The sequence below is a fragment of the Somniosus microcephalus genome, chromosome 26, assembly GCF_052327205.1.
Source record: "Somniosus microcephalus isolate GS21.2 chromosome 26, FLI_Smic_1.0, whole genome shotgun sequence".
In the NCBI taxonomy this organism is placed as follows: Eukaryota; Metazoa; Chordata; class Chondrichthyes; order Squaliformes; family Somniosidae; genus Somniosus; species Somniosus microcephalus.
In genome coordinates, this window is record NC_141012.1 from 14,206,069 (window position 1) to 14,221,173 (window position 15,105).

At 46.7% G+C, this 15,105-nt stretch overlaps 1 protein-coding gene across 4 annotated transcripts in view; it reads left to right on the plus strand.

Annotated features, from left to right (window-relative positions):
• sidt2 (SID1 transmembrane family, member 2) overlaps nucleotides 1-15,105 on the plus strand; it is a 108,914-nt gene that overhangs the window by 35,401 nt on the left and 58,408 nt on the right. For all 4 annotated transcript variants that reach the window (XM_085967861.1, XM_085967862.1, XM_085967864.1 and 1 more), the window contains exons 5-10: nucleotides 1,581-1,682; nucleotides 2,441-2,524; nucleotides 3,840-3,939; nucleotides 7,290-7,355; nucleotides 8,611-8,704; nucleotides 10,645-10,700. In XM_085967861.1, coding sequence (XP_085823987.1) covers nucleotides 1,581-1,682; nucleotides 2,441-2,524; nucleotides 3,840-3,939; nucleotides 7,290-7,355; nucleotides 8,611-8,704; nucleotides 10,645-10,700 — 502 coding nt within the window. The remainder of the gene's footprint in view (nucleotides 1-1,580; nucleotides 1,683-2,440; nucleotides 2,525-3,839; nucleotides 3,940-7,289; nucleotides 7,356-8,610; nucleotides 8,705-10,644; nucleotides 10,701-15,105) is intronic.

The following is a 15,105-nucleotide window of genomic DNA, read 5'->3' on the forward strand; positions in this document are numbered from 1 at the left end:
ACTGACTTATAATTAATTAACTACAGCAATGTATATTATTTCGCTTATAACATGTAATTAATAATTACTTAAAATATGATGTACTGGTTATCTAAAAGGGGAGGAATTGTAGTGTATGTGCCTTTAAGAGCCCCAGGTGTGCTGTAATGCCGGTAATTGCCACTCGGGCTATATAAGCCTGTATATTGTGTATATCCGTTAGAACCCCCCCCCCCCAGACTTTGCTTAGTAAATACCTATGAACCAACTCCTGTCTTCAGTGTCTTTATCAACACACGGACACTACATTGAGCACATAAATCTAGGCTGACACTCCCGGTGCAGTACTGAGGGAGTGCTGCACTGTCAGAGACGCCGTCTTTCGGATGAGACATTTTACCAAGGCCCCGTTTGCTCTCTCAGGTGGACATAAAAGATCCCATGGTGCTATTTCGAAGAAGAGCAGGGGAGTTATCCCCGGTGTCCTGTCTAATATTTATCCCTCAATAAACATAACAAAAACAGATTATCTGGTCATTATCACATTGCTATTTGTGGGAGCTTGCTGTGCACAAATTGGCTGCCGCGTTTCCTTCATTACAACAGTGACTACACTTCAAAAGTACTGCATTGGCTGTAAAGCGCTTTGGAACATCCTGAGGTCGTGAAAGGCGCTATATAAATGCAAGTCTTTTTTTCTTTTTACAATTGGACAATAATCCATAGAGCGACAGTTCAAATCCCCACCATCGCAGTTTGAGAATTAGAATTCAGTTTTTTTTAAAAGGCGCTATATAAATGCAAGTCTTTCTTTTCTATCTCGCGCAGGGAGGTGGGGAATCTCCAGAGAGGAGAGAGAGAGAGAAGGGGGATAAAAGGGGGAAGGGGAAGGTAGGGTGCGTTGCCCAGATTTGTTCAGTTACAGGTCGAGGTGGGTCAAGGAATCAGCACCCCTTGTGAGAAACAGAAACAGCTGCCTCGGATCCATAGAATTTTCTCCCCATCTCACCTGAAGGCTTTGATTGCCTTACCTCGGGACGTCCTGAGGTCGTGAAAGGTGCTATATAAATGCAAGTCTTTTTTCTTTTTGTACTGGGGGATGGTTCCATGCCCAAGTTGACCGTTATTCACGTGTGAGCCTTGATAACGAGCATCGATTGGCACGCTATCTGATTTGAGGAGGACATTATGGCCATCCAGTGCTGGCTTCACCCAGTGACTACACCGCTCGCATACTCATGTTTGTGAAGCACCTTGGGACGTTTCTGTTAACGGCGCTATATAAATGCAAAACTAGTAGCTGTTATTGTTGTTCCACTGTACAGTTGACAGTAAAATGTCCAGCAGGGGATCGCTGAATAATAATCAGGAGCAGAAACCCTAGTCAGTTTTTCCTTCCCTAACCCAGGACGCTGAAAGCTATTGTAATGCTGCCATGCTGCTCCAGTTATCTCATGTATATGTTATCCACACAGTCTAGGGCACTCTCTATAACATACACATGATAATGCCTGCCCAAGCGATGTGTTGTATGGGAGCTCGCGATGATCTACCACTGTGAAGCTATGTTGACTCACTCTCTTCCTGTTGTTTATTTGTAGTACTTTAGATACAAGTTCCCCGATGGTGAGGACTCTGTAATAGTGAAGGTGACATCAGATTCAGCATTTCCCTGTTCTGTAGTTTCGATACAGGACGTCCTGGTAAGTGAGGCGTACAAATTGGAGAGCTCTTACTTTTTTTGCATGTTAGGGGCCTGTGTGTGGTTCCCAACAGCAGCTTTTATCTTGGAATTGAGGCAAAAAAAACTTTAGGGACGTTCAAGATGCAACCGAGTGATATAATGTGCAAGTTCGGGTACTTGAGGGGCAGGTTACAATGGAGCAAGTGACCTTTCCTCAGGTAACTGTGGCCTCGTGTGAACAAAGAGATTTCTTTGCATAAAAGGAAGTAGCAGAAGTGCTGGGAAATATGCCAAATAACTATTTGCTATGTGTTATCTTGTTGCCATTAATTTCTCATGCCTTTCATGTCTGTCCTACAATCTCCACATCTGGATAATTGAGACACTCTGAGCTGTGGTGGCCAACATGATCAACTTTATTCAATCTTGTGTAAAGTCAGCCAGAAGAAGGCAGCAGCCAGGGAGAGCTGGGTCACTTTTGCTTACCTCCTTCAGATGGAGTGGATCACTATTATATATTGTGCTGCCTAGCTCCCTCAGCCAAATGAGTGTTGGCCGTTTGCCCAGAATCGAATGCTCTGTTAATGGACAGCTGGCACACCCTATATCGTGGTCGCTGCCATTTTGAACAAATGGAGATCCTTTATGGAGGGTAAACATTGGAAAATACGGAGGAAGCAAGGAACCGGTTAAAATCAGGAGATTGCCAGGAGGCGTGGACCTCATTTGCGCTGGGAGTTTATTTACTAATCTTTCTTATTTAAAATTTTCTTTCAGTGTCCAGTCAATGATTTGGACAATAATGTTGCATTTATTGGCACCTATCAAACTATGACTAAGAAAGCGGCCATTACTGTACAGGTAAGCTACGCATTGCATGTGTGAGAACAGGTGTGTTCTGTTAGTAGAGATAACCAGTGTGTTTAGTGTGTGCCTTCCGTTAGTGACTATGCCAGCTTGGCTCAGTTGGTAGGTCCCTTGCTTCTGAGTCAGAAGGTTGTGATCTGAAGCCCCACTCTTGGTCCTGAGCACACAGCCTAGACTGACACGACTGAAGGGACTGCTGAATCATGGAATCATAAAACGTTACCGCACGGAAGGAGGCCATTCGGCCCATCGTGTCCGCGCCAGTCGACAAAGAGTGATCCACCTGCCAGCTCTTGGTCCGTAGCCCTGTAGGTTACGGCACTTCAAGTGCACATCCAAGTTCTTTTTGAATGTGGTGAGAGTTTCTGCCTCTACCACCCTGTCAGGCAGTGAGTTCCAGACCCCCACCACCCTCTGGGTGAAAATATTTCCCCTCAAATCCCCACTGCATTTACTTTAAATCTATGCCCCCTGGTTATTGACCCCTCTGCCAAGGGAAACAGTTCCTTCCTATCCACTCTATCTAGGCCCCTCATAATTTTATACACCTCAATTAGGTCTCCCCTCAGCCTCCTCTGTTCCAAAGAAAACAACCCCAGCCTATCCAATCTTTCCTCATAGCTAAAATTCCCCAGTCCAGGCAACATCCTCGTAAATCTCCTCTGTCCCCTCTCTAGCGCAATCACATCTTTCCTATAATGTGGAAACCAGAACTGGACGCAGCACTCTAGCTGAGGCCTAACTATTGTTTTATACAGTTCAAGCACAACCTCCCTGCTCCTGAACTGTCAGGAGTGCCATCTTTTAGATGAGATGTTAACCCAGTGTTCTATATGCTTGTTGGGGTGGACATAAAAGATTCCATGGCACGATTCAAAGAAGAGCAGAGAGTTCTCCCAGTGCCCTGACCAACATTGCTCCCTTAACCAACACCACCAAAAGAAAAACAGGCTAATTCATCGCACAACAGGCCGTCCATCTTGCTCGCTGTGTGTGGTACCTTGTGCGCAAATTGGCTGCTGTCTTTGCCTATGTAACAACAGCGACTACACTCCAAAAGCTGTGAAGCACTTTGGGCGTCTTGAGTTTGTGATGAGGGGACATAGAGAGCGAGAGAGAGATCTGAGGTGATCGCCAACCGGCCGGGAAAAGGTATCATACTGAAAGTGGGAGGAAGAAAGGAAAAATGATATGAGAAAGAACTGATTTGATGTTTCTGAAGAGGTTGTCTAGGACAGTAGAACATGTACAACACAGCTACTTTCCTGATAATTGGGCACTTATTGTTCTGCTTTTCATTTCCTGACAGAAAAAGGATTTCCCAAACAGCAGTTTTTATGTGGTGGTGGTGGTGAAGACTGAGGATGAGGCCTGTGGCGGCGCACTGCCCTTTTACCCATTGAAACAAGGTACGAACAAGAGGTCCGGGGGCACATTCCCCTGTCAAAATAAGGGTGGGGGACGCTTATCGCCATTAAAAGCAAGGGGGCATCCTGCCCTTCTAAAAGTCGGTAGAGGAGCGCACACACTGCTTCTACCCATCAATGATATGGGCCTACTGATAAAACAAGGTACTGTCCATCAATGTTCCCTGTAATTTTTTTTGGCGACACGTGGCCCCTTTAATGCGCTGCGTGGGCCGTTCAAAATACCGCGCACGCGCGTTCTCTTTTTGCATTCAAAAGCCAGCACCCCAGCACTCTTTGATACGTAGGAATTTGAGGAGGCCATTCAGCCCCTCGAGCCTGTTCCGCCATTCAGATATATCACGGCTGATCGGTATCTCAACTCCATCTGCCCGCCTTGGTTCCGTTACCCTTAATACTCTTGGTCGAACAAAAATCTTATCAATCTCAGTTTTTAAATTTTCGATAAAAGAAACCCCAAACACATAATAACTAAGGTCCTTCCACAACAATCTCCATCTATACGATTCAAATGAGAGTTGAAGTTTATTCAGGTGCTGTTATTAAGCAATGTGCTGAATTTTATATTTTATTTTTATTGAACATTTGGGTAAGTTTCCTCCTCATTTTTTTTTCTCTTTGTCTGCCTAGCCGGACAGCTCAGGGGCACCATCGCTCCCAGGTCACTCCCAATCACTGTGGTAAACTGGGGGAGGGGGTGGGGGGGGCGCTAGAGTGCACCTAGGCAGAACTCTTCCATCTGATTTTCCGTCCTCTCCTGCAGGGGAGACACAGCAGCTTCTGCTTTGGCACATTGCAGCTCAGTTCAGGAACTGAGGGGGAAGGGGATTCACACCTGGGCCCACTCTATGGCACTGAGCATGCCAACCCTCTGGTGTGTACGTGCATTGGAGGCAGTTCAGAGACGATTCACTAGGTTAATTCCAGAGATGAGGGGGTTGACTTATGAGGAAAGGTTGAGCAGGCTGGGCCTATACTCTTTGGAATTTAGAAGAATGAGAGGTGATCTTATTGAAACATATAAGATACTGAGGGGGCTCGACAAGGTAGATGCAGAGAGGATGTTTCCCCTCGTGGGGAAATCTAGAACTTGGGAGCACAGTTTCAGAATAAAGGGTTGCCCTTTTAGAACTGAGATGAGGAGGAATTTCTTCACACAGAGGGTCGTAAATCTGTGGAATTCTCTGCCCCAGAGAGCCATGGAGGCTGGGTCATTAAATACATTTAAGATGGAGATAGACAGATTTTTGCAAGATAAGGGAGTGAAGGATTATGGGGAGCGGGCGGGGAAGTGGCTTTGAGCCCAAGATCAGCCATGATCTTATTGAATGGCGGAGCAGGCTCGAGGGGCCTATTCCTGCTCCTATTTCTTATGTTCTTATAATCAGAATGACTAAAAAGCTGTTCTAAAAGTCACAATGGTACAGTACACCTAAACGAGAGAAAGGATTAAGATATACACACATATCTCAAGTTGGTAGTGCTATAGCCACCCTAGTCCATTGAAATCATTGGGTAGCTCTGTAATGGTAAGTATAATGCCTGCTATTCTTAGTTCCTTTACAGGATGGCAAAGTTGCCCCTAAAAAAATCACAAGAATATAGGAACCTAGCTGAAAAAAACCAAGGTTTATCTAGTTTTTTATTCATTTATGGGATGTGGGCGTCGCTGGCAAGGTGAGCCACCTTCTTGAACCGCTGCAGTCCGTGTGGTGAAGGTACTCCCGCAGTGCTGTTAGGGAGGGAGTTTCAGGATTTTGACCCAGCAACGATGAAGGATCGGCGATATATTTCTAAGTCAGGATGGTGTGTGACTTGGAGGTGGTGGTGTTCCCAGGCACCTGCTGCCCTTGTCCTTCTAGATGGAAGAGGTCGTGGCCTTTGTTGTATCCATTGCGCTCAGCCGTTTCTTGATATCATGTGGAGTGAATCAAATTGGCTGAAGACTGGCTTCTGTGATGGTGGGGACCTCAGGAGTAGTTCACCTTCTACCATCTTGATAGTCGCATGATACAATAATGGAGTTGTTGGCTAATCACAGCAATCAATTTTTGTCAATTAGCCTACAACAGATCCAGTCATAAGGTGAGGAAAACCCTCCAGTTTTGGGACAGGTAGGTCCAAAGTCACCTGTTCCTCCCAAGCATGCAACACTTACCACATGTCATTTCTCCAATTGCTCATATACTGTATCCCGAAATATATGTAACACCTGTTATTCTCACTTGCCACAGAGGTGGCGCTGTAACATTTCTCAGCCAGTTATAACAAACACAACAACTTCTTCCAACTGTGAGCAAAGCCGTGACAAGCTCACTACTATTTGATAACTAATTAAATAAACCGAGTCAAAAGAACTTCAGCTTTTGTTGCCTAGCCCAAAGTTTGTGGTTTCAGTTGTCACCATGTTGTCGGCGGCAACAGACTCGTAGCTCTTTTGGACGCTGGGCCGTGTGTTAAAAGCAACATTTACCACTGATTGGTGAGGCTGAAACAAGAGAGCCCTTTGCCACAAGTGATGCCAGCGTCCCTCAGCTTCCCCGCCCACTAATGCCTCACCGATGCAGCATGGCGATTCCAAAACCAGAGCCACTTCAAGCCCAGCAATATTTCATAAGGTATTAAGGGATGTGGGGCAAAGGCGGCAATATGGAGTTAGGTCACAGATCAGCCATGATCTCATTGAATGGCGGAACAGGGGTTGAATGGCGTCCTCCTATGTTCCTATAATAACCATCAGATTCTGAGTTTGACACTCAACCTGCTTCAACTTCTTCAGATCCAAGACACACACCATGATAATAGGTTGAGTGACGTTTCTAACAAATTGCACTGTCACTTTTAGAGTTGTCTTTTGTCCCCTTTCTCTGCTCCAACAAGCAGTTGGTTTGGAATGGAGGTGTGTGTTGGTTCTGTCACCAGCTAATCTTGAAGGGAGCAAGTATTTGGTTTTTCTTTTCTTGGTAAATTAGACTTGAACGTTAACATGAATGGACTGGATTGCACAGACCAACAATGCAAAAACCTGTGTATAGCTCACTCTAAAAGTAGCATTCGCAGCCCGGAATGGAAACTCTGGGCTCTGGAGGAGCTGTATAGTGAACATATCATTCTATTACTTCCTTACTTGAAATGATGTCTGAGATCATGCACCTTGTGATCTTGGGCAACTCCCGTAACCTGGTGCAGTATTTGGTGTTTATTCTTAAATTAGATGCGAGCAGATTTCTACTGCCGAGTTACTGGAAGAATTCCCAGATATTCTACTGTTGCCGCTCTTGCGGATGCTTTGATCTGACGCGTGTGTGTTTTATCTCTCTCTCTCTCTTCAGATGAGCCGTTGGATCGGGGGAACCGGACTAAAGTCCTGAATGTGACGGTGGTGCCTGCTGTGAATTGTAAGCAGTTCAGCTTGGAGCTCTTCCTTGGGAGTATAAAGTTTCTGTAAACGCTTCCCACGTATGATTTAAGTGCCAGCAGACTCGTATTGGACTGGCTCTTCAGTAGTCCGAACTCTTGCCGTCTGTACAAAGCAGTGCTCATCACAGCGTGGCCTGGTAGCATCTTGCAGCTGGCCTCCCCTTCACCTGTGGTCCTTGCTGCTCCCCGTGTCACCGAGTCACCGTTCATTGCCTGTCTGACTGAAAGAAAGACTTGCATTTATACAGCGCCTTTCACGACCACCGGACATCTCAACGCGCTTCACCGCCAATGAAGTACTTTTTTGAAGTGTAGTCACTGTTGTAATGTAGGAAACGCGGCAGCCAATTTGCGCACAGCAAGCTCCCACAAACAGCAATGTGATAATGACCAGATAATCTGTTTTAGTGAAGTTGATTGAGGGATAAATATTGGCCAGAACACCGGGGAGAACTCCCCTGCTCTTCTTCGAAATAGTGCTGTGGGATCTTTTATGTCCACCTGAGAGAGCAGATGGGGGCCTCGGCTTAACATCTCATCCGAAAGACGGCATCTCCGACTGTGCAGCACTGCACTGGGAGTGTCAGCCTAGCTTTTTTTGTGCTCAGGTCCTTGGAGTGGGACTTCAACCCACAACCTTCTGACTCTGAGGCGAGTGTGCTACCCACTGAGACACAGCTGACTGTGGGAAGTTTACCACAGTGGGATTCAGTGCTGTGCCCTGGCCTTTCTCGCTGTCCAGCAGATGAAGGCGAGAGAGTGCCGTTAAGGAGACAGGGTCATTCCAGCTACCATACAGCAAGTGAAAGTAGAATTATTTAATAGAACCATTGGTCCCACAGTTTCTTTTTACTCTTCCTGTGGGGGAAGTGCCTGAGCTCCTCCAATTGGCAGCTATTAAAACCAGGAGCTCGCTGTTTGGGGACTCACATACCTGCGGCCATCACTGTGAGCTGCAGCACGTTGGAACATGGCATTGAGCAAAATATTGGTTTGGATTGTGGCCGTCAATAAAAAGTTAATGAGTAGACACTAGTCTACAGGAATTGCAGGCTCCTGTCCCTCTTAAATACACACCCATATATCTTTCAAATGATTGAACTGATACTCTTTTGCATTAACTGTGAATTCTATGTATATTCATCAGAACGATGTTGTACAACATGTGTAACAGTCTGTAACAGTAGGGCTCTTGTTAATGAGTGTTCCTCTTTTCTGTTTCTTCTTCGACAGCTGTGGCCTATGTCAAAGGAGTGCTGTTCAGCCTGGGGATTTTCCTGGCGTTTTACCTGCTCACACTGCTCATCGCCTGTTGGGAGCACAGTAGGTAAGGGTTACTGGGCATGGCACTTCTTCAAAACGTGCATTTTTCACATAGCTGCTCAAAGGATTTCTCCAGGCCTGAGCGCCAATACTTTTTTAATCATTGAGGATAACACTGCATCCATTCAAGATATTTTCTCTTCCTTTCCGCGGCCTCAGTCGCCCCCGCGCGCCGCATATTAGGTGAGAGTCCAGAGAGGAACGCTTCGCTCAGAGCTCTAGCAGTGACCCCTACTGGAAAGCGTGTGTATGCTGCCTCCCCGATGAGGGCAGCATTGGGCTTGGCTGTGATTCCCTGGTCTGGAAATTAGATGAGCGCGCCTGTTTATCGGGCACTAAAAGCCTACAATACAGCAGCCAGCAAGCGGCCGCTCATTACCTGCTGCAAGTACGCCGTCCACCATATTGGTGTAGGCAAAACAATAGGCGACCAGAGCCCATGCCTGAAATAGGCTTTAGGCCCTTTACATATGCAAATAAGGGGCATAATGCCTGTTTCAGGCCCCCTGTGCAAATTTGGGTTGCCCATCAACTCGTAAAGGTAAACCATGTCTACATGCAGCCTAACCGGCAGGCCGCTGCCGAAAAGTACGTTTTAAAAAAATATACTTACCTGAATGTGGAGCCGGGAGGAGTAGGCGTGCCCCCTGCCCCACCCCAGCACTGCCTCCAAACCCCTCCCGATCGGCCCCGCTCTCCCGTGCCTTCTGCTGCCGAGGCCCTAAGCTCTGGAATTCCCTGCCTAAACCTCTCCGCCTCGCTACCTCTCTTTCCTCTTTTAAGACGCTCCTTAAAACCTACCTCTTTGGCCAAGCTTTTGGTCACCTGCCCTAATTTATCCTTATGTGGATCGGTGTCAAATTTGTTGTCTTAAAATACTCCTGCGCAGCGCCTTGGGACGTTTTACTACGTTAAAGGCGCTATATAAATACAAGTTGTTGTTGTTGTTGATCGCCTTCCCCTTTAAGCTCTTGCCAGAGGCAAAATCGCCAGCGACGCAGCGGCCCGGGATTGGAAGCCTCTTCGCTTTCGAGCTGCCCGGGGACACCCTTTCTCTAGGGTGGAGTAGTCCACTGACACTGACTGACTGTAGGTTGACACATGAAGAATGGCCACTTGTGCACCGCGCCAAGGAGTCAGCGCCTTCAGGAGAGGAGGGGGGTGAATAACAGGGTCTTCCCCAACCCCCAAAGCGGCATCGTAAAGTATGAACGGAGTAGACTTTCCTCTTCAGCATCCGCGGGTAAGAGTTTGGCCGGGGCAGAAGTCCAACCATTTGTTTTAATGGACGGAAAATCACAAGCAGGTTCTGCCCAAATTTGCAATACGAACTCCCGCCCTGCCAGACTATTAACATCGGGGCGTTGAAGAGCAAGTCTGCCCCAGTCAGTTTATTGACTAGTTAGGACGGTTTACTAAGTGACTGTTAGTTAATACAGGAAACTCTTTTTTATCCGGCACCGACGGGACCGGCGTGGTGCCGGTTTATCAAAAAGTCCGGATTACAGAGAGGTACAGTTTAAAAGGTACAAGAGCGCCGTACACAGCAACAAATCCAGGCTTCCCTGTTGCTTAGCAACAGGTGCAAGAAGCCCGGCCACAGACCAAGCATCCCTGTTGCTTAGCAACAGGTGCAAGAACCCCGGTTACACAGCCACAGTTCCAAGAACGGCCACTAATATGAAGTAAAACTTACCTGAACCTACTCCTGAATTTTGCCGGTTAACAGAGATTTCCGGTTATTTAGGTGCCCGTAAATCGAGAGTTTCCTGTACATGTATTATTAACCCATTAACAGGTACAGAGTGATGGGAGAATGGAACATCTTAAAAGTGCTGTACAGATTTGTGACCTTGGTGAACATTGCACACACCGCCTCAAACCAAGGGCTTCCTGTGCCTAATGAATGTGTTTACTGATTGTGCTCTTTTTCCCTCCCCTCAGGCAGCAAAAGAAAAGAGAAAGACTCCTGGGGAAAAACATCTCTCCAGATCAGTGTGGTAACCAAGGAACTAATTATTTTTTTGGAAAATGATACTTGGCGCTTTATCTCCTGTATTTTCTGCACATTTCCATCCTGCACTCATATTAGTAGATGAGACTTTCTGTCATTTTCCATACCTGTTGTCAGGCGACCATTTTCTTCTACCTCATGGCCTCCCACATGCCCATTGCTTCAAATGTTAACGAGCTGATGCATCTAGATGTTACGGCTTTAACAGCCTGTATTCTACTCCACGCGCAGGGATGAATTACACGTGTACAGGTGCATTGTTGGCCCGGGAACGGTTGAGGGCTTCAGTGGGCTGTGAATGTGTACAAATGGACCAAACCCGGCCTACAGGCCTCATTCATCCTGAGCCGGTGTTATTTTAGGGGCAGTGAAACTTTCGCTGTCTTGAAGCTTTTCCCAATGATTTTCCTTGGGGTTCTCCTGATCGGCACATTGTGACTTCGGCAGAATTAGGAGCAGGAGTCGGCCATTTGGCCCCTCGAGCCTGCTCTGCCATTCAATAAGATCATGGCTGATCTTCGACCTCAGCTCCACTTTCCCGCCCTATCCCCTGATTCGCCTAGAGTCCAAAAATCTATCGCTCTCTGTCTTGAATATATTCAATGATTGAGCATCCGCAGCCCTCTAGGGTAGAGAATTTCAAAGATTCACAATCCTCTGAGTGAAGCAGTTTCTTCTCATCTCAGTCCTAAATGGCCAACCCCTTATCCTGAAATTATGATCCCTAGTTCTAGACTCTCCAGCTAGGGGAAACAGCCTCTCAGCATCTACCCTGTCAAGCCCTCTAAGAATTTTATATGTTTCAATGAGATCGCCTCTCATTCTTCTAAATTCCAATGAATATGGGCCCATTCTACTCCATCTCTCTTTGTAGGACAGCCCTCTCATCCCAGTAATCAATCTGGTGAATCTTCATTGCTCCCCCTCTGAGGCAAGTATATGCTTCCTTAAGTAAGGAGACCAAAACAGTACTCCAGGTGTGGTCTCACCAAAGCTCTATATAATTGCAGCAAGACTTTCTTACTCTTATACTCCAGCCCCCTTGCAATAAAGGGAGACCAGCAGAAACCCCGGATAGACGTGTAAGCGGGATTTTCGCCAATCTTCTGCCGAAGTTACAGCGCGCCAATCGGAAGAACCCCAAGAAAGTTCCCTGTAGTTGCCTTCAGCCTAATGTCCACCAGCCCAACCTGATCGCACTGCACCGGCGACGGAAGGTTTGGCGGATTCGCACTCACCATTAGCTTTGACATCAAGGTTATTGGTTTCAACAGACCTTGCGAAGCACGGTGAGGAATTGGGAGACAAGAATAATTCAACAGATGTGAATCATAACTTTGGCCTACAACAAATGGTTGGCATCCTTTGGGACGATTGGGAGCAAAGAGATAATCCCAGCAGCAACGAGGAAAGCTCTTGCCAAACCCCCTCCTCCCAGCAGCAGCTCTCTGGGACAAGTTGACATCAGCAGCTGCAAATATAATATTTCAAAAACATAATTTCCCTCTCCTGAATGTACTTCGCACTTTCAATTTATTTGTGAGCTGTTTTCTTTTCATTTGATTTTGAACTAACTGATGACCAAATGTTACTGCGTTGCAAATCTACATTCTCTCTCTCTCTCTCGCTGGTGATTCTCAACAGTAATCTTTTACTTCTTTCCATTTTATTTTCTGGCTGCCGGTCTCTCGTGGTTGATATAAATACAGATCCACTAATAGGTAAGACTCAGTTCTCAATAGCTTGATCGTAATGCACAGTGGACTTTGGTTACAGACAGGGGCAGGCGCACATTCAATCATCACGTCGGAGGTGCACGCATTTCAAACTGCCGCCTCCCTGCTGTCTGAGGCACAAGAATCATTGCAGCGCAAAGTGAAACACATATTTTGTGTAGCAACAACAGGGAGATGGGGCCCAGAGGCCATAACCTTAAAGCCTGTCCCTTTACGTTACAACCAGTCCCGCTCCCCAAGGAGCACGAAGAGAATGCAAGTAATGCTTCTAGTGCAGATTACAGGTGAATGGGGCGTCAACGAGACGTGAAATCCTGTCCCACGGTGAAACAGGATGATTAGAAGTGCAGTGCTGCTAATCTGATCAATACTTCCGAACCCCACTGATCATTAAAAATGAATGCAACCTCATAGGTACGTTCAGATTACAGGCTGGGTAAGGGTGGATCGATCATTACAAGCGAACGATCCTCATAAGCGGCGATCATTAAAACTGAATTCCTCTTGCTGAGATAATAGCAAAATACAGGAAACTTTCGATTTACCGGCACCTAAATAACCGGAAATCTCGGTTAACCGGCAAAATTCAGGAGTAGGTTCAGGTAAGTTTTACTTCATATTGTACTTGCCTTCCTCGATCTGTTGCTGTGCAAGGGTGTGGCTGCAGCTGTTGCTAAGCTACAGAGACGCTTGGAACTTGTGGCCATTGTTCTGCACCTGTTGCTAAGCAACAGGGTTTGTTGCTTTTTACGGAGCTCTCATCTCTCCGTATCTTTTACTATAGCTTTCAGTTATCCGGAATTTTTGATGAACTGGCACCACGTCGGCCCCGTCGGTGCCGGATAAAAAAAAGTTTCCTGTACTGCGGATGCTGGAAATCTGAAATAACAACAGAAAATGCTGGAAATACTCAGCAGGCCAGGCAGCATCTGTGGAGAGAGAAACAGAATTAACGTTTCACGTCTGGGACCCTTCATCAGAACTGTTCTCTTTCCTCTGTCTTCCGTTTTAATGCCGATATTGACACACTTATGCCTCCATCAAGATACAAGGAAACTCTTTTTTTATCCGGCACCGACGGGACCGGCGTGCTGCCGGTTGATCAAAAAGTCCGGATTACAGAGAGGTATACTTACTAAGGTACGAGAGCCCCGTACACGGCCACAGATCCAGGCGTCCCTGTTGCATGGCAACAGGTGCAGGAACCCCGGTTACACGGCCACAGATCCAGGAACCCCGGTTACACGGCCACTTATATGAAGTAAAACTTACCTGAACCTACTCCTGAATTTTGCCGGTTAAGAAAGATTTCCGGTTATTTAGGTGCCGGTATCAGAATCAGAATCAGAAACCCCACAGTGCAGATAGAGGCCATTTCGGCCCATCGAGCCTGCACCGACACATATCCCACCCGATCCCTGTAACCCCTACACCAACACATATCCCACCCTATCCCCGTAACCCCACGTATTTAATCCCCCTAACACTAAGGGTCAATTTATCATAGCCAATCAACCTAACCCGCACATCTTTGGACTGTGGGAGGAAACCGGAGCACCCGGAGGAAACCCACGCAAACACGGGGAGAATGTGCAAACTCCACACAGACAGTCACCCGAGGCCGGATTCGAACCCGGGTCCCTGGCGCTGTGAGGCAACAGTGCAAACCACTGTAAAAAGAGAGTTTCCTGTAATTGAGAAAGGAAAGTCATGAGTGTGTTAAGCATGTGTTTGCCAGTAGTGGAAACAGTCGTTGCTAGACTCGAAATTACTCAAGTATTTCCAAAGTTTTGGTCACATGCTGTTATTTCATATTCAGCAGTCTATTTCAAGATCTTCTCTGTGCATTCCCTGTTGTCCCAGCCAATAGAAAATGAAGTAATTCTAATCACGTTAGAACAGCCAAGAGTGGAATGAATGGTTTCCTTCTCTGTCTCTCTGTTGGCTGCAAGAGGTTTAAGTGAAATGATGCAGGCCAGTCTTAGTCCAGTTCAGTCGAATTGCCCATAATTCATCACTAATTGACGCAAAATTGACAGGCTCTGTCGAAGAGGAAAACCATATTGTCTGGGACAGGAAATGGAACAGTTCACACTGATGCACTATAAGTGCTCTCATGAGGTTGGGGTTAAGCTGTGTTGTTCAGATAATGCGGAAGGAGCTTGACTTAATAGTTGGAACAGTTGATGCTCACATTTGATGGCAAAAAAAAGGGAAAAAAATGTTCCACTTACTAGAACTGGCTTTAAACGAAGGGCAAGAGGTCACCCTTGTCCAATTGACATACTGAACCCAAAGGCTTTTAGCTTGTCTTCTCGTTCATTGCTGTCAAATGAGATTGAAGCTGTGCACCTTGCCAGCCCGACTGCCGGCCTCCATTCCGCCGCCACGTCCGCGCCCGGGTGTCCCTGGAGATGGAGCACGCGGAGTCCACCATGCCTCGAGCATGCGAAGCTCGAGGCCTTCCACGACCGGTGGCCACGGCAGGGACTGGAGCGCTTCATCGTCGCCCCGGAAAAAATAATTTGGATTTAATTTGTTAAGTTTCCTTTAATTTTTGTTTAAGTTTTACAGTTTCATTAGTTGTACCCCTTTAAGAAGGGGCCACCTGAAAAATTCAGCACTCGTGACATGGTGAGCTTGGCGCTGACAGCA